The 24,990-nt window shown below is 41.7% G+C and overlaps 1 protein-coding gene across 7 annotated transcripts in view; it reads left to right on the top strand.

The window, feature by feature from the left end:
* The window catches only part of LOC308092953 (uncharacterized protein), a 28,188-nt gene extending 4,186 nt beyond the window's left edge, over positions 1 to 24,002 (top strand). For 2 of the 7 annotated variants that reach the window (XM_080439120.1, XM_080439119.1), the window contains exons 9-39: positions 710 to 778; positions 913 to 984; positions 1,618 to 1,686; positions 1,817 to 1,885; positions 2,314 to 2,379; positions 2,483 to 2,557; positions 3,015 to 3,083; positions 4,276 to 4,341; positions 5,270 to 5,320; positions 5,636 to 5,686; positions 5,806 to 5,853; positions 5,992 to 6,051; positions 6,155 to 6,208; positions 6,417 to 6,467; positions 7,611 to 7,664; positions 8,508 to 8,573; positions 8,796 to 8,873; positions 8,962 to 9,021; positions 11,858 to 11,926; positions 13,477 to 13,530; positions 14,034 to 14,117; positions 15,667 to 15,723; positions 15,923 to 16,009; positions 17,458 to 17,508; positions 18,177 to 18,251; positions 18,371 to 18,421; positions 18,682 to 18,732; positions 20,617 to 20,694; positions 21,058 to 21,097; positions 21,408 to 21,459; positions 22,300 to 24,002. In XM_080439120.1, the coding sequence (XP_080295246.1) occupies positions 710 to 778; positions 913 to 984; positions 1,618 to 1,686; positions 1,817 to 1,885; positions 2,314 to 2,379; positions 2,483 to 2,557; positions 3,015 to 3,083; positions 4,276 to 4,341; positions 5,270 to 5,320; positions 5,636 to 5,686; positions 5,806 to 5,853; positions 5,992 to 6,051; positions 6,155 to 6,208; positions 6,417 to 6,467; positions 7,611 to 7,664; positions 8,508 to 8,573; positions 8,796 to 8,873; positions 8,962 to 9,021; positions 11,858 to 11,926; positions 13,477 to 13,530; positions 14,034 to 14,117; positions 15,667 to 15,723; positions 15,923 to 16,009; positions 17,458 to 17,508; positions 18,177 to 18,251; positions 18,371 to 18,421; positions 18,682 to 18,732; positions 20,617 to 20,694; positions 21,058 to 21,097; positions 21,408 to 21,459; positions 22,300 to 23,251 (2,829 nt within the window). In that variant the 3' untranslated portion in view covers positions 23,252 to 24,002. The remainder of the gene's footprint in view (positions 1 to 709; positions 779 to 912; positions 985 to 1,617; positions 1,687 to 1,816; positions 1,886 to 2,313; positions 2,380 to 2,482; positions 2,558 to 3,014; positions 3,084 to 4,275; positions 4,342 to 5,269; positions 5,321 to 5,635; positions 5,687 to 5,805; positions 5,854 to 5,991; positions 6,052 to 6,154; positions 6,209 to 6,416; positions 6,468 to 7,610; positions 7,665 to 8,507; positions 8,574 to 8,795; positions 8,874 to 8,961; positions 9,022 to 11,857; positions 11,927 to 13,476; positions 13,531 to 14,033; positions 14,118 to 15,666; positions 15,724 to 15,922; positions 16,010 to 17,457; positions 17,509 to 18,176; positions 18,252 to 18,370; positions 18,422 to 18,681; positions 18,733 to 20,616; positions 20,695 to 21,057; positions 21,098 to 21,407; positions 21,460 to 22,299) is intronic. The other 5 variants (XM_080439121.1, XM_080439122.1, XM_080439123.1 and 2 more) reach the window with 5 other exon arrangements.
* The last annotated feature ends 988 nt before the right edge of the window (positions 24,003 to 24,990 follow it).

Raw genomic sequence — 24,990 nt, 5'->3', positions numbered from 1 at the left:
CCCCCCCTGGTGGTCCCGACCCACAGGTTGAAAACCACTGGTGTAGATTACAAGAGTGATGCCCATGTGGATGGGCTGTGACTGGTTTGGCAGAAGTGTTGCGTCGGGGGGGGGGGAGGGGAGACCTGCATGCATCAGCAAAGTGGAACAGAGCATTGTTGCTGTTTGTGTGATGATGCAGCCAGTCAATACAGAGCCTGTCCCTGAGTAGACGGTTATATAATTGGAAGAGCAGCTCTGAAATCCTCAACCATGGAAACCCATTAATAACATTTAGCCAAACTCAAACTGTACTGTATGTTAGCTCAGGGCTTCCCAAACATGTCCATGCCATCTGCCCCCAAATAGCTCTAGCTTCTGGCTAAGAACATACTCTAAACTAAAGTTTATGGGTTTAATAACAAAACCAAAAATCAAATTGTGAAAATCTGCTATTTACAAGCCCACAACGCGTCGCAGTTTGACGCGTTGTGAGCTTGTACATTGGGTATTTTCAAGAAATGTAGAATTTCCTTTTAAATGCTTGAAAGACAATAATGACCAAAATAGGTCAAAAGAAAGTGGTTAAATTGGCAAAAATCTTATGAATTGAAATAATTCCTTCTCTTCTCCTTTCCAACTGGCCGCTCTGGCGTCCTGTGGTGCCCCCCCCCCCCACTTTGAAAACCACTGTGTTAGCTTAGCTAACCTTTACCTGTTTGCCTTCCAGGAGAAAGGAGGGGTGTTCAGTGGTATGTTTAAGAAATCCAAGCCCACCGGCGTTAGTACCCAGTCTCAGGTGAGTACCGCGTTGTGATGTGGGTGTCTTTGCGAAGTGGGTGTATTCCCATTTTCTCCTTTAAAAAATAAATAAATCGGTAAATAAGGATCAACGGACTGCCCATGCTCACATGTAATGTTACTCTCTTTCAGGAGGACCTATCGGCATCATCCAATGAGCTGTCAACCAGTAGCGACAATCTATCTGACATTAACAACACTAAGGTAAAAGCAACGAAAACCAAATTGTGTATATCGGCACTGTCAGGCGGAAACCCTTGTATTTCCATGCCAAGGACCCCCAAATAGCTCTAGGTTCTTGCTAAGAACATACTAGAAAGTTTATGGGTTTAAAAACAAAACCCACGAAATAGTGAAAATATGCGATTTCCAAGCCCTTAAAGGGATACTTCACTTTCGGGCCGGGGACACATTTAAAAAAAATATTAAAAATAAATGAAAAAAGTTATGGAAAATTCATGGCCCCCTCACGACACGCAGTGTCCTACTAATGTGTGAGGGGGCCATGAATTTTCCATAACTTTTTTCATTTATTTTTAATATTTTTTTTAAATGTGTCCCCGGCCCGAAAGTGAAGTATCCCTTTAATGCGTCTCAGTTCGACATGTTGTGAGCTTGTAAATCGGCTATTTTCAAGATGTTTTGAATTTCCTTTTTAAATGTTTGAAATACAATAATGATAGGTTGAAAGTGGTTAAACTGGCAAAGATCTTATGAATTGAAACTCAATTAAGTTTCCTCTCCTTTCCAACTGGCCGCTCTGGCGTCCTGTGGTGGCCCCCCCCTTTTGAAAACCACTGTGTTAGCCTAGCTAACCTGTGCCTGTTTGTCTTCTAGGAGAAAGGAGGGATGTTCAGTGGTATGTTTAAGAAATCCAAGCCCACCGGCGTTGAGACCCAGTCTCAGGTGAGTACCGCGTAGTGACGTGGTTGTCTTTGTGAAGTTGGTGTATTCCCATTTTCTCCGTAAATCCAAAAATCTGTAGATAAGGGTGAATGGACTGCCCGTGCTCACGTGTAATGTTCCTCTCTTTCAGGAGGACCTATCGGCATCATCCAATGAGCTGTCGGCCAGTAGAGACGATCTGTCTGACAATAACACTAAGGTAAAAGCAATGAAACCAAATTGTGTATATCGGCACTGTCAGGCGGAAACCCTTCTATTTCCATGCTAAGAACCTCCAAATAGCTCTAGGTTCTTGCTAAGAACATACTCGAAGGTTTATGGGTTTAAAAACAAAACCCACAAAATAGTGAAAATCTGCGATTTACAAGCCTACAACGCGTCACAGTTCGACACGTAAGTTTGTAAATCGGCTATTTTCAAGAAATGTAGAATTTCCCTTTTAAATGCTTGAAAGACAATAATGACCAATAGGTTGAAAGTCGTTAAACTGGCAAAAATCTTATGAATTGAAACAATTAATTTTCCTCTCCTTTCCAACTGGCCGCTCTGGCATCCTGTGGTGCCCCCCCCCCCCACTTTGAAAACCACTGTGTTAGCCTAGCTAACCATTGCCTGTTTGTCTTCCAGGAGAAAGGGGTGTTCGGTGGTATGTTTAAGAAATCCAAGCCCACCGGCGTTAGTACCCAGTCTCAGGTGAGTACCGCGTCGTGACGTGGGTGTCTTTATGTATTCCCCAAAAATATTATAATCCGTAAATAAGGATGAATGCCCGTGCTCACATGTTCCTCTCTTTCAGGAGGACCTATCAACATCATCCAGTGAGCTGTCAGCCAGTAGCGACAATCTGTCTGACAATATCAACAACACTAAGGTAAAAGCAACTAAAACAAATTGTGTATATCGACGGCGGAAATCCGCCTGACAGTTTTTTATTTGTTAAATGTTTATGACACCCACAGACAGACTTAACTACTTTGAACCTGCCGTCCCAATTTTGGGCATGGCATTATAGGTGAAAATCTTGAAACATTTTTCAGAAACCGACGATTTACAACGCTCATACGACAAAGTATACGTATATAAAATAGGGCATTATGAAAAAACATAAAAAGATGAAATATGGAGATACAAAAATTCTATTCAATTTCAAAGCAATTTTATGATAGATTCTCAAGTCACTGTACAGAGGTGAGGTATCCCCCCCCCCCCCCCAGCATCCTGATCAAGCATTTCGATGTTGGCACGGAAAAACTGCCCGACAGCGACGTTATATGAGAAGGAAGAGGTCAACGTTTGCTGTGCCTCACTCTTTGCTTACTTCTCCACAGGAAAAAGGAGGAATGTTTGGTGGAATGTTCAGAAAGCCTAAGGCCTTGGGGGATAAGACTAAGTCTCAGGTAAGGGGTTCACGTCTGTTCTAAAGGGTTTCATTCCAAAAAATACATATGTTTATCCAGTTGATTAACACATTGAATGCCAATCGCGTAGATCTACGCGAACCTATTTAAAGCCGCAGCGTGCCAGTCGCGTAGATCTACGCGAACCGCCGATTCCCATGTTAATCGCCCAAGGTGCACTTTCCGAATTTTTTTGATCCATTTCCGTTTCCGGTTTTCGGCCGGAAACGGAATTATTCGGGTTCCGGTTTTTTCGATCGTATCCGCTTCCTGTCTGGGATCCTGTTTAAAACTCGATTTTCTCGGTTTGTTGTTTTTCTCCTCGCTGATCACTGTTTAGCGTGTATCGGCTGTAGCTTCAAGATGGCGGCTCGCATTTGGAAACTGTTTTCGCTGGACGTTTCTCACGGATCCGCTGTGTGTTTAGAACCAAATGAACGCGCACTTTTAACTTATTTAGCGAGGTCTGTGGCGACATGATAAAAACAAAAAAACAACAATAAAACGCTGGCACTGGTGAGTACATTATGAGATTAAACTCTGGCATGGAATGTGTTAATGCATTACTATCTGAAACGCTTTATAGATTTTTTTTTCCAAACATGGAGATTAATCTGTTATCAAAACGAATTTTGTAATTTTGTAAAGGTATCAAGATTATATATAAAGTTATTTTAATACTGACCCATAATAAGTTAAGTACTGTACATAATTCATTGTACAGCTATAACAACACATAAATAGCCTAGGGCTATTAGCTAGCCCCGGTTAGAATTTGAAGTGGTCAAACTAGCAATAGAATGCATGTTCAATCTTCCAGAAAAAATCATAATGTCTCAGATATTTCATAAAAGTAAAGGCTTTTAAAACCCTATGGCGTCTGGCATTTTGTTTTAAAATAAAAAAAATTACTATCCTTTGTCAAGGCAGGTATGGCCGACTTTAGCATCAATCTGCAATTTCTTCAAGTGGTTGTCTTGGCTGTATGGCTATACCAAAACATCATCAATCTACATACAGTATTGTGATAATTGTTTATAGAAGCACAGCGCTAGTGTGTGTGGGGGTTCCTTTCACGCTGTTTCACAAATCGCATATTAGGACTTGGACTAACATTTTTTTTTCCAGTTGTGAGATTTTATTTAGCTTTAATCCATGTGCCTTAATCATCTACTGTGTCCCTGTGCTTCAGGAGGATCTATCTGCAAACAACCAACTGTCTGTCAGCACCGACAGTCTCTCAGAGAAGACCTCAAAGGTGAGAGGCAAAAAGTGTTTGAAAACTATTATCTAAAAACTATTAAAATCACAAGTAAAGAAAAGCATAGGAGGTTTATTCATTTATTTTTTATCATTAAAGGAACAGCGCACGTTTTTATTAAAAACCCTATATACTTTGTTGACCACAGGGGACTATACCTCATTTTTCCCGCTACAGAAAAGCTCTTCGCTGAAACAAGCGTTAGGTGCGGTTGTGAGCTTGTAGATTGCCTATTTTCGTCTAATCCCCCCCCCCTCCCAGAATAGGGACGTTTAGGGTTCATTTGGTTCAAAGTAATTGCACCAGAGATAGCTAGCAGCTCATTTGCATCTATTGCCCTTTGGGCAGGTAGACACGGTTGGCTTCCTCCAGCACTAACTAGGGAGTTAGAACACACTCACAAAACAAATGCTCGCTAACCAAAATAGGAAAGATATGTTGAGTAGAATATTATAAGATAAGATTATCTTTATTATCCACAATGTGGAAATTTGCCTTTGGCTTCACAGATTGACACATCACAGTAAATCACAATAACACAGTAAAACACTACATGCACAGTTCAGACAACAGAAACGGACATTGTTCCAGCGTCAATGTTGGTTAAGAATTGAGCAGTTATTGCAATTGGTTTTGTAAATGTCCCGGTTCAGCTGGTTGCTGCATGCGCCCTATAGTGTCTTCCTGAGGGCAGTTTTATGAATTATTTAAAGAGGGGATGAACAGGATCTGGCTTTTTGTTTCACCTGCGTTTTATACACGGTATATAGCCTGTATTCTGTTTGTTTCTGCTCTTTCCTGAACTGTATGAAATACAACTAATCTAAAATCATTGAGCTGTGTGTTTTTTTTTTTTGCACTGTAACGGATACTGTGTTCATGCCATCAAGTGTCATATAACCACCATTTTTTATTTATTTCTCAGGGTGGAATGATGGGTAAGATTCTCAGGAATCCATTCCAGTCTTCAGCTCAGGTAATTGTTTGCCGCCCTGCACCCAAAGGTCAAATGAGTCATCATTGATAATGCCTGAATTGTACTTCCTGTAGTTGCGCACAACAATAGACGTTCTACGAGCTTGTACTGTAGATCACATGGATTAAAGTTCTCAGTCGCCACGACTGATTTCACACCGTTTCACGAATCACAGATTTTTAGGACTTGGCCTAACAACATGTTGTGAGATTTTATTTTGCTTTAATCCATGAGATCAGCCATTACAACTAAGTATAACCCAGGCTTAACACTGCTGTAGGTTGATTGATCAGTGCTTTGGTGTGTGTGTGTTAGGATAAAGAGAGGGCTGAATCCTCGGCAGCAGAGACCTCCAACACCAAGCAGGTGGGTGCCAGACGAGTAGCTTGCTGTTTAACACTCCAAATTCCTTTTAGTTAGCCTCTTCTGAACTAGGAAATGTTAGTGGATATAGAAAAGGATTTCTTCCTTTTGAACATTTTCAGATTGGTGTGAGCAGCACATCAAATAGTACATTTTACGCTGATGAAAAGGTAGGACTTACTTGAGGCCTGAAAACTATAGATAACATTATTAGTATTATTATAATTTTTATTATTGTTAGTAGTGGCAGGCTAGTAGTAGATAGTCGGCCTAGTAGTAATTCAAGTTGTTTTCGTCTCCACTTTAAGGAGAAGAGCCCTGATTCTGATGGCGAGCTGTTAGACAATGAACAGTCAAGTCAGAAACAGGTTTGTTTGTAAAAAAAGTTGCTGAATTTACATTATTATTCCAATGTGTGAACTATATGGTCTGATAGTATGTTGTTCTCTTTTATTTTCTGTTGTATATCAGAATAAGTTTGCTGGAGCCATGAATAAGCTGAATCCTTTCCGCGCTGCGAACAAGGTGAGCATTGTTTGGCATTATGAAGATCATTGATTGTGATCCTCCAACAAAATAATCATGTGGGGAGTTTGAATCCTACTCTCCTCGTGTCTCGCATGTGTCCCTTCTCTCTGACATTGGTTTCCTCCTGTCTCTTAACACTCTACTACCTAATAAAGTAAAGATTGAAGCACAAAGAACTATTATTAATGTAGTCTTTCCCCCACAGTATGAGAAAGCAGCCGAGGAAGATGCGGAGGAGCCATCAGTCCACAAACAGGTGTGTGTTTGAATCTACAGATACAGACACGTCCCTTTTACATAGTTTATTCTCCTAGGAATATCCTACAAGTTAGGCATTAGCACTCACCATAGCTCATTGGTTTGAGAAAAAGGTTTGAGCAAAAATGGCTAACTAAATAAAGAATTTTAGAGAAACTGAACTTCACATTCACCAGCTCAGATGGCCTTATGGATAGAGTGTCCACCCTGAGATTGGGAGGTCAGGGTTCAGTCACCCGGCCGGGTCATACCAATGAGTATAAAAAAAGGGACCCAATGCCTCCCTGTTAGCACTCGGCATCAAGAGATGGATAGGGGGTAAAAGTCCCTACGACATACTGGCGTTATGTCTAGGTGGTGTATTTGTACAGCAAGCCGCCTCACGCTACAGACACAGGAGATAGGCAATTAAGTTTGGCAACATCAAAAGGAAGAAAGTTGTCCTTTTTCAGGAAGAAAGTGTTACAATATTAGGTGACTGTTGTTAGCCATGCATGCCCCTTGGTGAAGCAGGCTCTTAAAGATACAATCTGTAAGTTTTATATGTGTTGTCTCACTTTCCCGACAGAGAGAGGTAAGTGCAACCATGTCCAAACTACAATAAAGAATGGTGGTCCAATCCAGTGTGCCATATGCTTCAAATAACTTTATTGACACATTGTCAACCAGTAAGTGTCCTTCCCGGGACTAGTGTCTGCATTTCTCAATGGAACTGTAGGAGGACCACCTGCAACCACTGCAGATGTGCTAGTTCTATTGTATTAACACACAAAATAACATTGTATTAATTAAAATAAGTCCCGGATTGCTGCTTTAAGAAGGTTAACTAAGAACAAATGAGGCTAACAAGGTAAATACCTTTTTAGATGGGAAATTCTACACTGTAAAAGATACTCAGTGAGGCAAGAACAGAGTAGATGAAAAAAAAAATCTAACGATCTCAATAAACGGTAAAGCAAAACAATGGATGTGTTGGAAAAGGAGCAGGAATAAGCTAATGCTTATCAGCACGAGTGATAATAAGCTTTAAGTAATTTGTTCATCTCCTGGGAATGGAAAATAACCAGCTAAAGTTTACAAGTGTACCATAAGTTTAAAAGTGTACGTTTAAATCTGACAGTGATGTATTCCTCCCTCTCAGAACACAGTCGCTGAAGCCATGACCAAACTGAATCCATTCCGTTCTGCACACAAAGTAATGATCTTGGTGAATAGGATTGATGAGGGTGGTGGTGGATCCTTTAGGGGTGGTGTTGTGATGGACCATGGTACTAAGGGCATTGTTGCCAGATCTGCTTATTATAATTTCCCCGCAAGATTGTATTTGAAAATAGCCGATCTACAAGCTCACAACTGCGACGCGTTGTGAGCTTGTAGATCTGCTATTTTCAAATAGCTGATGTATATGTTAAAGTGCTCATAGTCGCTTCTTTTGGGCTGGTTTTCCTAGACCTGGTTGCTTGTTTCTCTCACAGAATCTGGCAACACTGACTAAGGGTTGCTGTAGTAGTGCTGGTGATGATGTCGGGTAGGGCTGGGCGATATGGACAAAATCAAATACCACAGTGTTTTTGACCAAATACCTTGAAATTGTGATGATAATATCTTCTTTCTTTTTCTTTCAAACATCGTCAAAAATAGCTGGAAAAAAAATAGCTGATCTATGTGAGCTTGTAGATCTTTTTGAACGTTTTCAGATTTCTTTTTTAATTTAAATTTGTGAAAATTATAATATTCAAAATCCCAGGCGATATCTAGTCTCATATAAGATAGTAATATTGCCCAGTCCTATTGAGGAGTTTTGCTCAACCTCTCAGCAGGTGGGAATATTGTTTATTTGTTTCTTTTGCTCTTGTAACTATGTAGTAGTAGCCATGACGTTCCTTCTTTGATTGCTTAGTAATTGATGTTGATGTTTGGCGGACTTGTGGTTACATTTAGCTACAGTAGCGTTAATGAAGTAAGCCAAGCTAACCATGAATATTTTACATGAATAGTATGTTGATGCAAAACTGCTAATGTTGTTGTGTTTGCGTAGAAGGACAGCGAGGGCACAGAAGCTCTGAGGGAGAACCAGATAAAAGGCGAGGAGAAGCCGAAACCGGTCAGTTCTATTTTTGCACCACAAAGCAAGTCACCGGTGACGACACACACACACACACACAAATATACCTTCCTTTCACACGTCTCCTCTTCCTCTTTCAGTCACTCTCCGGCGCTTTGAAACGCTGATTAAACGTCATAAGAACTCTCTGTCTGGCCCGAGCGCGGCATGTGTGTATGACCGTTGTGCTCATGTGCCGTGTGTGTGTGTGTCCTTGCCCAGGTCAAAGGCAACATGATCCAGCAAGAGAGGAAGGAAAGAGGTGAATCGCCGCATATCCCGGCCAGACCCAGCGAAGAGGTAAGGAGTGTGTTGCTGTGAGTTGTCTGTTCTGCTGTGTGTTCTGTTCTCCACAGTCTGTAGCTTTAAGCTGTCGTTGTCCCAACAGGAGCTGAAGCAGACCGCCTCATACGAGAATCTGAAGGGGACCAAAGCCACAGACCATCAGGTACAGAATCTACAGATTGATTTGGCTTGATTTGTATTCATGACGGGTATCGGTTAATCAGTGTAATACAGTACGATTATTAGGGGTGAAACGGTTAATCAAACAAATGTATTTAATCGATTAGACAGAAATGATTGATTTGAATAAAAAGATTTTCAAAAATAATGAAAATAGGTATACGTTTTGTGCAGCATCGTTGTACGACAAATATAAAATAGGACTTATGTGGTTAATCAGATATCGATTTAGTTGATTATCAAAGATATTTTGTTTTTAATGTTTAAAAAAAACTTGCTTCTTGATTATTTGATTAATCAGAAAAGTAATAGATAAATGAATCATCATCTCACAACACAAATGGAGAGGTGTCCCTTTTGGAACCTCAACCTCTTAGGTACTACTCACGGCCAAAGCACTGCTCCACTTCTCTCCCAACTTGCTACAAAAATCGCTCATGCAAAAGTATAGAAGTACTTCTATTTTATTTTCCACCTTCACATGTGTCTCCTTTTATAATAATCATAAAGTGCTCTATATTTCATCTCGCAATTTACTTCCGGGTGTTCCGTTTTGAACAGCCAATCATCTGCGAGATAGTGAGCACAGACAGAGAGGGAGAGAGAGGGAGAGAGAGAGAGAGAGAGGGGTGAGAGAGAGAGAGAAAGAGAGAGGGAGAGAGGGAGGGGGAGAGAGGGAGGGAGGGAGGGAGGGAGGGAGGGGGAGGGGGAGAGAGAGAGAGACAAGGAGAGCGTGTGCGTGTGTGTGTGTGTGTGTGTGTGTGTGTGTGTGTGTGTGTGTGTGTGTGTGTGTGTGTGTGTGTGTGTGTGTGTGTGTGTGTGTGTGTGTGTGTGTGTGTGTGTGTGTGTGTGTGTGTGTGTGTGTGTGTGTGTGTGTGTGTGTGTGTGTGTGTGTGTGTGTGTGTGAGAGAGAGAGAGAGAGGATGAAGGAAGACACACAGCTGTGCGCAATGACTGCACAGACAGACAGACAGGACAAGCACAGGCTGCACAGCTGATTTTCAGCGTTCGCTGTTGTGATAACTATTAAAGTTTCTAAAAGGTAACTTTCACGTGACGTTTATAGGGGGAAACATGATGAAAGGATTTGTTTTCGCATTGGTAGGTCAGGAAAAAAATTATAATAAAATTAAAATTACATTAAAAAATATATATATATTTTTTTAAACTACATTCAAATGGCAATTTTAGCATTCGATTTACAAAAGAGTGAGACACAGACACGGAGAGAAAAAAATACTCGGGGGGTGGGGGGGGGGGTTACAACACGGCCGATCGATCTACACCAGACTTTTCATAGCGAGCGTATGCGTGGTGCGCACAGCGCGTTTGTTTAGATCCAAGTGATTATCAATGATACCGGCTACACCAGGCGCGCGGATACGCTGTTATATTATCTTATTCATTCGAACTCTGTAGAACTTCTCCGTGTTGTGTGTGTGTGTGTGTGTGTGTGTGTGTGTGTGTGTGTGTGAGAGAGAGACACACACACACTGCAGGCAAAGGGGCGGGGGGCGGGGTGAAGTCAAGGCACAGACGGGTCGCCTATGTTGTTTACGGACAAAGGATGTTATGAGACACAACAAAAATTAAACCTGCCTTAACAGTTGCGTGCATTAGCACACAATGAGGCTAAAGGAAACATTCTGTCTAAATCACTAAATCTCCAGTTTGCTAATTCACTACTTCTACTTCCCTATTTGAAACTTTCACTTTCTCTAAATATTATACACTTTCACGCCAGCCTACCCAGCCAGCACGCCCATTGCGTCCCATATGGTTTCAAGGTGGGCTAAACCATATGGGCCCCATGTCGGCAATGTCAGCGGGATCCACTTGGGTCCCAACTGGGATGCCCATGTGGAATATAAGTGGGTTCTATCTGGGCCTTAGGTGGGTCCCACCTAGGCAATTCTATCTGGGACCAAGGTGGGTCCTAACTGGGTTGCCCATGTGGGCTATAGGTGGGTCCTACCTGGGCACTAGGTGGGCCCCAACTAGGCAACTCTATGTGGGACTGAGGTGGGTCCTAACTGGGTTTGCCCATGTGGGCTTTAAGTGGGTACTACCTGGGCCCTAGGTGGGCCCCAATTTGGCAATTTATGTGGGGCTGACATGGGACCCATATGGTTTCAAGGTGGGCTGAACTATATGGGCCCACTTGGGCTTTCCCGTGTGGGCTATACGTGGGTTCTACCTGGGCCTTAGGTGGGCCCCACCTAGGAAATTATATGTGGGACCGAGGTGGGTCCCAACTGGGTTGCCCATGTGGGCTTTAGGTGGGTTCTACCTGGGCCCTAGGTGGAACCCAACTAGGCAATTTTATGTGGGACCGAACCTTATTGGACAGACAGGGGGACAAACACACAGGGACAGAGACAGAGGGGAGCACAGGACACTCAGTGTTGCCATGTCCTCTGATTATAAGCTAATTTGCCTTACTTTTCACCACTGTGTTGCCATGTCCCACAATTATAAACGACTTTGCCCTACTTTCACGCAATACTCTCGCTCACACTGTGAGGTGGCTGTAAGGTGGATCTGCGATGCGAAGTGTACGACGCGTCACGCTAGATGTGAGGGCCGCGCAGCGGCCCGAACTTCTAGTTAAGACAATCGATAGTCGCAGCCCTAATGGCTATTATTTTATTCCAAAATGCAATATATCAGAATCTCTGAAATAGAAAAGGTTCCAATTTGTACAAGTTTTGTCATTTTGTTATTTTTAGTGCTCTTCTGTCCCTGACAGCGGTTGTCACCTGTTCTCATTGGTCCATGCATCCATTTATAAGATGAAACTCTTCATTTGTCCTTCACAGGAAAACAAGAACATGATCCCCGGGGAGAGGAAGGGGAGAGGGGCTGGTGCCCCCAAACCCACAGCGGAGGTAGGCTTATACACAGTACAACCCCCAGGGTATTTTCTGGTTCCCAGGGGAGGGGAAAGTGACTTTACTGCTTCACCCAGCCGATGGTTGCTGACATTGCTCAGGTGAACATACTGTGTTAAGCTGCTAGCTCAGGGACACTTCGACATGTAGGCTGGGCGAGCTGAGGATCAAAACTGGTGACCTTCCCACTCAGCTACTCAGTACAGTCACCACTAAAACTCTGAGAGTGTACAAATGTAACCAGTGGAATTGATCCACTGGTTACATTTAGTAATAATAATAAATGATAATGCATTTTATTTATTTATATTGCACTTTACAAATCTCAAAGTGCTACTGTACAGTACAGAATTAAAAAAATACATTTGCATAAAAAGAACACATCAAAAAAGAAAAAGAAAGTCTAAAAAATGTCTTAAAAAATGGGGGCACAAAAAAACAAACCAAATAGCTAACCGAATGCTTTATTAAAAAGGAACGTCTTTAGTCCTCTCTTGAAAGCATCAGCAGACTGCGGAGCTCTTAGCTGGTCCGGGAGTGAGTTCCACAGTCGAGGGGCAGCTGAACAGAAGGCCCGGTCGCCCATGGTGCTGATCTTGGTGGGGGGGGGAGGAAGAGGCGGCTAGTGTTTCCACTAACATTTGTACACTCCCAGAGCTTAATTAACACGGTGCAATTTACTGTGCACTGTAATGACCTGGTTGTCATAGCTTTGGAGGTAATGATCTCATGTAGGCCAGGATTATTGAAGACTAGCGTCTCTGGAGGAAGCTAGCTGATTATGTTGTATACATCATAATGTATGTTATGAGGGAGTATGGGGGTTGGTGAGAGTTGATTATATCATTGTGGTTGTGGTGGGTTCCTCTGATGACAGGTATGTTGTAGATGTAGATTGGGATCAACTCCTGTTGCAGTTTTCTGATCCGGGCTAGAGCGGATATAACTAACTGCGTCATCAGGCGGGCAGAAACCATGAAAACCAAAAACGTGCTCCTCCAAAATGATTCCCCTCGGAATCAAATTATCACTTTGATGAATCTGTCAAGTTTCTTCAAGTACTTCTTGGAATACTTCATTTTGGAATACTTCATTTGGTGTATTAATGAGTTGTTTTATTCCAACTCATTGCGAGACTAGACTACTTGAGTCGGCATTCACATGGGGTAACAAAAACAAAGCGCCGCCCCCACCGTCAAACCACAACCGGCAACCACTTTCTAGAATCCTAGAGTAGGCGTGGGCTACTAGACTGGATGAAAACCATGAAAACCACAATGAAATTAAAACCAGGCTTTCTGCCGTGTGGAAAAAGCCTGGTGACTCGAGGTTAGGTATGTTGTAGTGCCAGACCCCCATGTGTGTCCTTTGTATCAGAGCTGAGATCATTGTGTGGGTGCTTGTCCCGTGGTGAAACAAGAGGTCAGCATATTCTTGTTTGTGTTGTGTGTGTGTGTAGTTAATTGTTGCCGCATGGTTCGTCCATGCTGGCCTTGCCCAAAGGAAACTGCAGCGTGATAATTAGTTGTTGTCGTCTCTAATTACAGGAGCCGAACAGACCGGTCAGACATGCTATGCAAAAGCCGAAAAAGGACAATCAGGTGCACATGCACACACATAGTATGGGAATGCACATTGAAAACACATTCACGCACACACATAATAAGTAAAGGCCCTTGCACACAGAGTCCGATGAGATTTGTTTTATTGTTCAGTAGGTTCTGAATGCATCTAAAGAAATGCAGGAATCAAATGGTGTTTATATATGTTTTAACAACTTTCAAACTGGCGTCCTTATTTTGGGCATCTTTTCAATTTGTCAAAGCTAGTAGATATTCAAGCTCACAACCCAATGCGATGCGAAGCTTGTCGATTTTTGAATAGCCAAAGTTTAATCAGGCTTATGTGATTAAATATTCGTATTTTTTGTACAAAGAAATCTGACTGTGTGCAAGGGCCCTAACAGCCAAAGTGCCATTGTGTGAAGCAAACAAAATACCATATGAATATCAACATTTACAACAATACACACCATGGATCACATGGACCTTTTTGTTTAGTTTTTAATGATGTTTGCTAATTGTATGTTGTGCTCCTGAGCCAGTCAGATGATGAAGGACTAGAGGATGAGTGTCTTCATACTGAGACGGTAGAGAGAGAGGAGGGCTGTACAACAGAAAGCAAAACGGTAAGTCTGACCTTGTGTTAAGCGGTAGTTGGTACATTCAAATCCTTCCTCGTGTTTAGTTTGACCTGCTTTGAGTGCCAGATGGGTGGAGCTTGCCACAAAGGATAAAACTGAAGACAGTTTAGTATACTCTTTTATGCCTCCGCCAACAGACAGCTGTGGCTGGAGGCATTGTGTTTTTGGTTGTCTGTGAATCCTTATGTACTGCATGTCCGTAAGAAAGTCCATCCCAAACCTCTGTGAGTGTGATATCTCAGGCATGCCTTGAGGGACTGTCTTGATATTTGGCACAAACGTCCACTTGGACTCAAGGATGAACTGATTAGAAGTAGGTGGTCAAAGGTCAAGGTCACCATGGCCTCACAAAACACGTTTATTAAATCACTTCAAAGTCTTCAATCACTACATAATATACTGTATGAGTCTGGACAGACGCAGATGTAAACTGCTGCTGGTTTACGGAGGCATACAACCGTGATGTAGTATTTGTGTGTTTTTTCCCCTGTGATTTACTTTATATATGATGTAATCTGAATTGTACAAATGTGTAAAGCTGACCTGGTACTCTCAATCTGTTCAGCACAACCGCTAAAGCCTTAAACTAAGGCGTCAGGAAATCAGGCATAAGAATTGTTTGCATCTGTAATTTGAGCCCAGCATGCCCTGATAAGAATTGTGTTTCCTGTTTCACTACGTCTGTCTTTACCACAGTGCTATGCAAATGGCAGGGCTGAGCTCCAAGCCATTATCATATCAGAAGGTGACAAATATAAATTGGGTCGTGGGATTATATTCCAAGTTCAAGTGTACTCAGTCCCATGGGCCTTGAATGGAGAGTAGTAGCTAAAATCCATATATATCTCAAATTGCAAATTACGTTGCGCAGAAACTTGAAGCCAGTTTACAAGAGTGTGTGTCTTCTCACTTATGGTCTATTCATTAGGGCAGTCTTCTACTGATGAAATTCTTAATCAATTAATAGTCATAGGAATTTGCTGACTGATTAGTTGATTTAATCAACAAATCTGTAAAATTGTGTCTGCCACATTCAATCGTGCAGCCTTTTCAGGTTGCTGAGGTTGAGATCTGAACATTTTGTTTATTTCACAATGGCCTAACAGACTGAGAGAATTAAAGGGTTATTCATAGAGTTTACTAAGTGATATTATAGTGCACATTATATTTCAATAAATAATTCATTCAGCATGGAAAACAATCAGAAAAAGGACTAATTAACAAACAAAGTCTTGGTCGACAAAGACTACTGCACCAATTGATTAATCATCAGCCGTACTATTCATACATGGGTCCCTCCCATAATGTCCATCTGATCACAAGAAATGTGTCTTGTAGTGTCTTCGTTCTTCTACAAAGGAATCATTACTCTAGTGACAGCTGTTTAACAAAATATGCTGTGCTGTCAAGCGGTTTACAATTACCCTGAGCTAGAAGGATGATCAGCTCATCCAATCATTGATTGAAATAATCTAGTGTTATTTGCCATGTTGTGTTTCATTGACCCGCCATGATGTTACTCTTTCATTTTCAGGCCAAGGTGAAAAAACCCAAACGCCATAATCCATTTATGGCCCGTGCTGGAGCCAAGGTACGGTACATAATTTCTCATGACTCTGCACTTTCTCTTGTGTTATCTATAGCAAGGGTTCCCAAACTTTTCAAGCCGCGACCCCCAAAATAATCATATTTGAACCGGGGAAGTGATTAAATAACCATATCAGTTGTATATATATATTTTTTTTTAATCGTTTTTGATGATTTTATTCCTCCCTTGTTCCCTATTCTAGGCTCAGTCTGATGACGAGGGACTGAAGGAAGACGAGACTTTAACCACGGAAGAAAACAAAGAGGAGAACCAGGACAAACAGGAAGAGGTGACTTCCCATTATGAATGTTTCAGTTGTAGTTTTCCACTTCATCTTGGGTTATCTGCCCAAGATCAAACTTCCTGCTCGCAGTAGGGATGTGAATTTTACATGATTTCCCTGTTTGAGTTCTCACATGAAAATGAACAGGACATCATCACGATTTTCACCTTTACCTCTATACTGTATGTTTGTTGTAGGGCTAACGTTCCCTTAGCAGCCATGCAACTTGAACAGTCTAGTTACTTCAAAATAGCAATCTTGACTTCAGAAAATATGAATCAGGTTGATGTAAAGGCAGCCATAGACTACTTGGCATGTCAGGCCGATATTTGCCCACGAAATGCATCCTGGGAATTGTAGGAACACTGAGAAAGGCCAAAACTGGTAGACAGGGGAATCCCTGAACTCAGATTTTCCAGGGTTGGATCAGATGTCTGCATCACCAGGGTTCATGTAGTTAATAAACAGAACTGAAAAACACTTTCTTGTCGCTTAAGAGGAAGCATGTTGTTGTCAGTTAGCTGGGTAACCAGTGTTGCCAGATTTTGCAAGAGAGACAAGCGACCAGGTGGAATATATTAATTTTAACAACACACATCTTGTATGGGGGTCCCTGGCACAAAATATTTTCAGATGGGGGTCCGCGAACAAATCTAAATATTAATTTGGGTGTCCTTGACAGGAAAATGTTTGAGAACTACTGGTTCAAACAACATTAGACAGCAAGTCTAAATAAGCAACTACACTTTCGAAACAAGCCCAAAAAAACACCAATATTTACAAGCGACGAGAAAAAGTCGCAAAGTCGCTTATAATTAAAGAACATGGCAACACTATGGATCACTATGCTCTGTTCTAGCAGCCTCTAAGCGGTGCTGGAATGTGCTTGTAAATGACGTGAGGTTGGATTGCCGGTTGTAGTCTCGTGGTTTGCTGTGCATACTTGATGTGCATCAAGCATGAAGAAAAAAAGCAAGCTGGTACTCCTATGATGGGTGTGTGTTTAATGTTGCATAAACTTGCATTGCATAGTTGATCCATCACTTTGTTCGAAATATTTCGAACAAACATATCACTCTGCTTGGTGGTGGCTGACATTTTACATGTCATGTTATCGATTTCATCCAATTATCAATTAAGTTTTCTTCACTTGTTTAATCCATCATTATTTTTTCTTAAAAAAAACAAAACATATACAAACAGAAAAAAAGGGGACATAAAGAAAGTAAAAATAAGAGGAGAGTGAGAAAAAAAAGGGGACAGGAATAGCTTTCCTGTAGTACTCCCAAATCTACTTTTACACTTCATATATTTCTGAGTCCTATTTACTATTTATTTTACATTTGTACTTCTGTCCATCCCTAGCTCATAGTCACAACTGCTAAATGACCAGTTTAAGATGGTGTTCTCTTCCCATGAGTTACTGTAACACTTTTCATTCTGTTGTGTTTCAGACCAAAGTCAGAAAGACCCAAAAACCCAATCCCTTCGTGCCTCGGACCAAGGTAACATGCAAACTCGCGATGTTCTCCATGTTTGTCTTTAGCATGTGTAGCTGCTGGTATAATCTAGTGTTATTTGCATGATGTGTGTGATTCAACCATAGGGGCCATAGGAGTCTTTCCCTCATTACATGATGTTCTCTCATTACATGATGTTATCATAGATTTAAAAAACTTTCAAACACCCGTAGGGCAGTGATTACACATGATACCATTTATGGGAGCTCTGCCAAACTCGGCTGGCTGCCTCATAATTGCTTTAATCACATGGCAGCAATATTTCTGATTTTATTGGGTATTGCTCCAAAACATGTCAGTCATCTCCTTATTGGGACTGCGTCCTTTGATTGAAATATATATTCACATACCAGAACAATAATAATAAAAGACAAACGTATAAGCAATAATAGAACAAACAAACAACAAAACGGTTCAGATTAGCAAACATATTCAGGAATAAAAATACTGTAGGCTAAATTACAGATTATGTCACAGGTTACAACATTTCAGGTACAGAAGACTCGGGTACAGAAACATTATTTAATGTTATGTATAACCCTTTGCTAGTTGCAGTAATTATATTTGCACATAGATGATAGAGATGTGCAATTCAACTTGTTCAACAATTTTATGATTGCGTTATTGTTTGGCTGATGTTTGTTTTCTTACAGCAGGCTCAATCTGATGATGAGGGTCTCAAAGAAGAGTCAGAGTCAGAGAAGAAGGCAGAGGCCAAGACAGAAGAGGTGAGGGACACATCGAGTCTCCATGGGTTTGACATGCGTTTCCACTTGACAACCGCATTTATAACATTAGACTATTTACTCCTCCATTAGTTAACACTTTTTATGTTGTTGCTTTGTAGACCAAAGTCAAGAAACCCAGGAAACACAATCCCTTCATGCCTCGGGTTAAGGTACTGTAACATTCAAATTACATGATGTTTACGCTTTGTTACTTCACCTGGTTACAGTGTTTGTTTGTCTTAACCACACCCTTACCCTGGGTTATTTTGTTTGAGCTACACACACGTGTGTGTGTGTGTGTGTGTGTGTGTGTGTGTGTGTGTGTGTGTGGGGGGAGGGGAGGGGAGAGGGGGGCACACACACGGAAGAATATCTACTGTAAATGCAAAATCATGGCTTTTTTTCTCTTAACTGTATGTTTGTGTTTCAGGCTAAGACTGACCAGAAGAAGGAAGCAGTTGATGCCAATGAGACAGCTGAGGTACAGTAGAAGTACAGTAGTCCCATTTTGAAAACGTCTTTACATCTCAACCCATGGGACAGCACACCAACCGAAAATGTGTCGTGTCTAACATGTCTGGCATTGCAAAACACCTGTCACATGGGTTTAGTCACCTGACTCCTCGCTCCTCCCTGAAAACAATGCTTCTTCTGCAGCCATTTACAGATTGGCCTCAGGGGCATTCTCCAGGCTCCCAGCAGGGACAATTATGACCTAAATGTGGGTTGTTTCTTTTAACCCTCACACGTCTCTCACTTTTCTCTTCACACAAATGTTCCCTGCCCCCCTCACCACTGTTGCCAGATTTTGTGAGAGAAATAAGCTGCCAGGTCTATGAAAACGAGCCCAATAGAAGCGACTACGGGCCATACGAACACACACACACAACTATTTGAAAATAGTTGTGTGGGTCTACAAGCTCAAAACGCATTGCGATGCGTTCTGAGCTTGTAGATCGGCTATTTTCAAAAAGATCGAGAAGAAATTTGATACATTTGTAATATTTCTCGAAACATTTTAAATCTTGTATTTGAAATCTTGTATGGGGGTCCCTGGCACAAAATATTTTCAGATGGGGGTCCTTGGACTAATGCATATTAATTTGGGGGTCTTCGGTATGAAAATGTTTGAGAACCACTGTTTTAAACAACATAAGGAAACAAGCCCAAATAAGCAACTACACTTTAGACACTTTGACAAGCCCCAAAAAAGCGCAACCCGCCCAAAGTCGCTTATAATAAGCAGACATGGCAACACTGCCCCCTTCGTGCTCCTCACCGCCACACGGTGTGTTGTTGCATGTCCCCATAGTGAGAGGAGAGGAGATGAGACTGCAATGTGCCCAGACTTGTTTCTCTGCTTCCTTTTTCTGTGTGCACCAGTGGAGATTTCGGCCCCTTCCCACTTCTTCAAAACGGTGGTGAAAAAGCTGTGCGTTGGCGTTCATTCACCATGACAATGGCAATGACCACTTCCCCCCGTCTCACAAAACAGAAACCGATTTTTGTGTTGTCAGTCTGTTGTATTGGATATCATTCAGTCAATGAGATACTTTGATTATTTCTCCTTCTCCATGGTTCCCTCTCTGTCTGTTGATCTCTGTCTGTCTGTCTGTCTGTCTGTCTCTCTCGCTCTCTCTCCGTCTCTCTCTCTCTCTCTCTCTCTCTCTCTGTCCTCTTTCTGTCTCTCTCTCTATGTATCTATGTCCTCTCGCTTTCTCTCTCTATGTATCTATGTCCTCTGTCTCTCTTTCTCTCTCTCTCTCTCCCCCTATGCTCACTGACCTACATGTTAAAATATCTCTGCTGTTGGGCAGAAACCAGCAAAATTTTCATTTTTCAGGAAATGAAAAAACAAAACAAAAATGTAGGGTTAGGAGGTTTTGTTCATCATTGATAAGAACGGCTGAATGGACCTCCAAGTTCACAATGAGGTTGGAGGTCAAAAGGGTGTGGAGCCTGGAGTCAGCAAAACCAGCTAACCCCACCCCCCTTTGGTGGAGTTAGCTGGTTTAGCAGACAGTTGGAGGATCCAATGGAGTTAGTTGGTTTTGTCAGAAGCGCTTTTTAATACTTTTCATTGGTTAAATATTTTTTTAACCAACACACAGACGTAAAGGGTGTTCAATAGCACCGATTTATGAAAAAATAAAATAAAAAAGCAGAGAAATTGAATTAGCTGGTTTCTGCCAGACAGCGACGATATGCTAAAAATGTGTGGGACAATGTACTTGAATGCACTTGTCAACATGTAAAAAATATTGTAGTAACAATGGATACAAAATATAATTACAACAAATCGTCCCACCAACACAATTTGGACAACGAACTCAAACTAATTTCTGTATGTGTCTATTCATTTCAGAATGAAAATGCAAGCAAGCCTTTGTTTGATCGTTTGGAGGAATTGCGGATTAACCGAAGTGATCCTGAGGAAATGCAGGTGGGTACCTGCATGGGGGGCGAAAACCGCTGCTCTATTTAATATGCTTTGAATTAGGGCTGCATCTGTTGATTACTTTGTTTGCGATTATTCTGTCGATTTCTTTTTCAATGTAACAAATCAACATTAGAAAATTTAAATAAATGTTTTCTAATCGACTAAATCAATTATATTAGTCTGTTCAACCAGCAGATCTGCAGGCACAGCATGTCGAATTGTGACACTTTGTGAGCTTGTATATCTGCCGTTTTTTTCTTTCTTCGATTAAATTGATTCTTTCGATGAACTTTTGCAACCTACTTGTGTTAGCTGTATAGATAGTGGTGAAAATTCTTTAAGTTAAAGTGTAACGATGTCTTTCAGGATTTCGAGGGCCTTATGGAGTGGTGGAGAACAGTGGAACGTAAGCCACAAAAACACACTAAACACAAACCCATGGACATATGATTTGATTTGATTTATTTAGCACAAACAATACACAAACTAAAAAGAAAAGTGCCAGGAGGAGGCAAGAATCCCAAAGGGCTTATACGAGGCCTCTACCTATGTATAACACAAATATTAATGGAACATGATTTGTAAACAACACAATATAAATATATAGTATTTACAAATGACATGATTGCAGTATAACATACACACACTTTACACACGTGTTATTTTGGCTTTGATACAACACAAACATGGCTGATTGTTTCTCTCTGCTGCTACAGAATGGGAGGACGTGGCTGAAGATGAGGACATGACAGAGAAAGAAGAGGCCAAGTAAGTGACATCTGAGTCCCAACTGGTGTCAAACTGGCTATTCACCATAATATACGTGCTATTCATTATAGTAGCCGAACATTCAGGGAAAATAGACAAACATTCTGCAAAAATAGCAGATCTTCACGCTCACAACGTGTCGCACCACAACACATTGTGAGCTTGTAGATATGCTGTTTTCACTATTCGTCATGCAACAAAGTATACAGTGGTATATAGGTAGTTAAGATAGCCTCGCTACAGTATGTGTCATTACGTGCTAAAAGAGTGACTTGAGAGCTGTTAACAATACAACAATAACGTGCAATGTAAGTCAATGAGGAGAATATTTTTTTTCTAATCAATTGAGCAATTATGTTTTATTTCTTGCCCACCTTTGGAGTTACATCACGATAAGGTAACTACACAACCCAAACCTCTACCAAAGTGGTCTTGCCCTTTAAGGCCTCGAATGGGAGGCTGTTCCAACTTCCCAAAATAGACTGAATGCATTGCAACATATATGGGTTGGAGAGTCATTTTAAGGTGTAGATAATAGCTTGGTGTGTAAAACAACACAATTGAATGCTAATAATATCCATATTTCAGGATGTTATCATGTTACCAAGCCTCAGTATGTTCACACTTCGTAACATAAGATTGATGTCACCCAGGAAAATTGCTGTCTAGCTGTAATACCTTGGCAAAAATCAACATGATGAGCTTGCTTTTTCACATGGCACAGTATATGGAGGCTATAGTGTTGCCTGCCAGGTGCGAACGCTGAACCCTGCGTACAGACTGACTGTGGAACATTTTGGAATGCTCAAATGAACTCGCCTTTTCCTTTTTTTTCCCCAGGGCGTTTGCTGTGACGGCTGACAAGGTGCAGAAGGGCATCCGCGTCTTCAACAAGCTGTTCTCGGAGCGCGCCGAGAGCCTGTGGCAGCACGTCATGGACTTGAACAGCATCGCCGACAACCTCGACAAGTTCAACAAGAAGACAAAGATCGCCCAGATCACCGGCGGCTCCACCAGCGCCACCGGGGGCGTGCTCACCATCGTCGGCCTGGCCCTGGCGCCCGTCACCATGGGCACCTCCCTCATCATTACGGCGGTGGGGCTGGGCGTGGCCACGACGGGCGGTCTCACGTCGGCCGGCGGCGGCATCTCTAACCAGGTGAACAACTCCATGGAGCGCAAGAAGGTGGAGAAGATCGTGGAGGACTACCAGGAGAAGATGACCGACCTCAACAAGTGCATGCTGTTCATCAAGCAGGGAATCGAGCACCTGCGCAAGTTCGACCTGCTCAAGATGAAGAAGCACGCCTACAACCGGGACTTCCCCGCCCTCAACAGCAACTTCTACGAGGACGGCGCCATGGCCGGCAAGGCCATCCTCATCAACGCCAACGAGATCATGCGCGTGGTGCAGATCGCCAACGTGGCTGGCAGCACGGCGGCCAGGGCCGTCCAGATCGCCAGCATGGCCACCGGGGTCCTTACTGGGCTCTTCGTGGGCATGGACATCTACTTTGTGGCCAAGGACTCCAAGGAACTCAAGAAAGGAGCCAAATCAGAGTTTGCTGCCAAGATCAGGGACGTGGCCCAGCAGCTCCACGACGGCCTGGTGGAGCTCAATTCTATACGAGAGGAGCTGCATTCCACGGAGGGGCCCGAAAGCACCAGCGACGACACGGCTACCTCAGACAAAGCCAAGAAAGAGACGGGAGGCGAAAAGCCTGACAGTTCAGAAGAAGAAGATGAAATTGACCGCATTAAAAAGGACATCAAAAAGAGAATCGAAGGCTAGCTAAATTCCTAAAACTACTTTATTATTAAGGTCTTGAAGGGAAAGGGAACGTTCAGGAGAGAAAACCCCCCCCCCCCCCCCACACACACACACACCTTTACGATATTCAAACTTTTTTTTTTTGTCACTTCCTTTTTTATAACACAAACATACGATGCACATCACATAAAATGAAAAAAGAAAAACACTACGTAACAATACCCAAAAGGAAAAAAAAAAAAAAAAATCAAACACTTTGAACCGACAACTGTTCACAATATGTATCGTTTTGCTACAATGTCACTTCTTCATTTATTTCTTTTTTGTGTTTCAGATGTCTCTCCCACACCCTCAGTTCCCTTTAGATATTCACCATTTTTACACCAACATATATATGTCTTTTTAGGTTATTTTGAAAGTATTGGGCCTAGTGTCATATCCAACACTTGACCTAGCATTGCTAATAAATGCTAACAAAAGGCCTGTGCCAATTTCTCAGAAACAAACATTGTGACATGAAAATATTTTTGAATGTTGGTGATCAAGGCTTGTAAAAGTCCTGAACTTTCTGTTTCAAAGACTACTCTAAGCTAAATTAACTGGACAACATTTACACTACTGGAACTCATGTTGAGGCTTGGGTGTTGTAATACTGTATATCATGCCAATGTCTGTAACTGCCATAATATTGTCTTTTCAGAGAATGCTGTAGGATCCAAAAATGTCGCCAAATATTTTGGTGGTAAGATTTGCTTTTATAAATGGGAGATTTTTTTTTTTAATAGATTTTAGTCTATAACGGCAGGTTTTGGTGACACTAGAGATTGTTTTATGCTTTTCTGGAGTAGTGCCTTTGTTATTTATGACGCCTTAGAGATAGGATGCACCTTAAAGATTGTTATTTCCAGATCTTGGTTTGGTGGATTTCAGAGCTGCTATGCAAACCAATCCCCCCAGATCCTTTCCTTGAGGTTATGGTTCTGTGAAGCAGGGATTTTTAAAAATGAGTTGTTCGACTGATACTGTAAGTGTAGTGTTGGAGCAAAGAGCTTGATGACTTTTGTGTACGCAATACAATCCACAGCGTAAAGCCTGAGTTATACTTACCGCGCCGAAAATAACCGAGATCTTGTAAATCTGCTATTTTCGGTAAGTATATATATCGGGCTTAAAAGTGAGTTAAAAGTAAACGTCACGAATAAAACAAATACCATATTAAAACTGGAAAATTTAAAAGAACTATGCTAAAGCCTGTCTGTAAAAGTTATAGATGCAGTCATAGCTTTCCATGCAGACGTATTTTTCTTAACTCTTTCTTAACTTAGCCATTTTCCTTAGCATTGCTGGAGGTTTTGTGAGACCACTGTTCAAAAGATGAGGGCTGAGAAGCTCAGTCTGTGCTCAACTGACTATAATTTGTCTGTGATCTGTTTTTATTTAATCAACTTGAATGTATATTTTTAATGTATGATCTGAACGGGACTGGTACTGTCTAATGTGCAATAGGGGATTTTATGTACAGTAGCCTACATACCAAATTTAATAAAACTTTTAAAAAAGTCTCATTCCCAGTTTTAACAGTGCTTTGAGTGGGTTGAAATGCAATATAATGGGGCTGTAAAGACAATTTCCTTCCTGCTGCTACTACTATGACTTCATTCATTTGACTCTGACTATCACCGACAGTATTTGCTCAGTAAACAATAGTTGAGATAAGCGCTTTAGTCTTATTGTACTTGGTGTTTGTCCTTGCTCAGTGC

Source organism: Gymnoscopelus braueri, assembly GCF_963280865.1.
Source record: "Gymnoscopelus braueri genome assembly, chromosome: 10".
Taxonomy (NCBI): domain Eukaryota; kingdom Metazoa; phylum Chordata; class Actinopteri; order Myctophiformes; family Myctophidae; genus Gymnoscopelus; species Gymnoscopelus braueri.
Note: the sequence above shows the minus strand (reverse complement) of the source record. Positions and strands in the feature narration are given on the sequence as shown.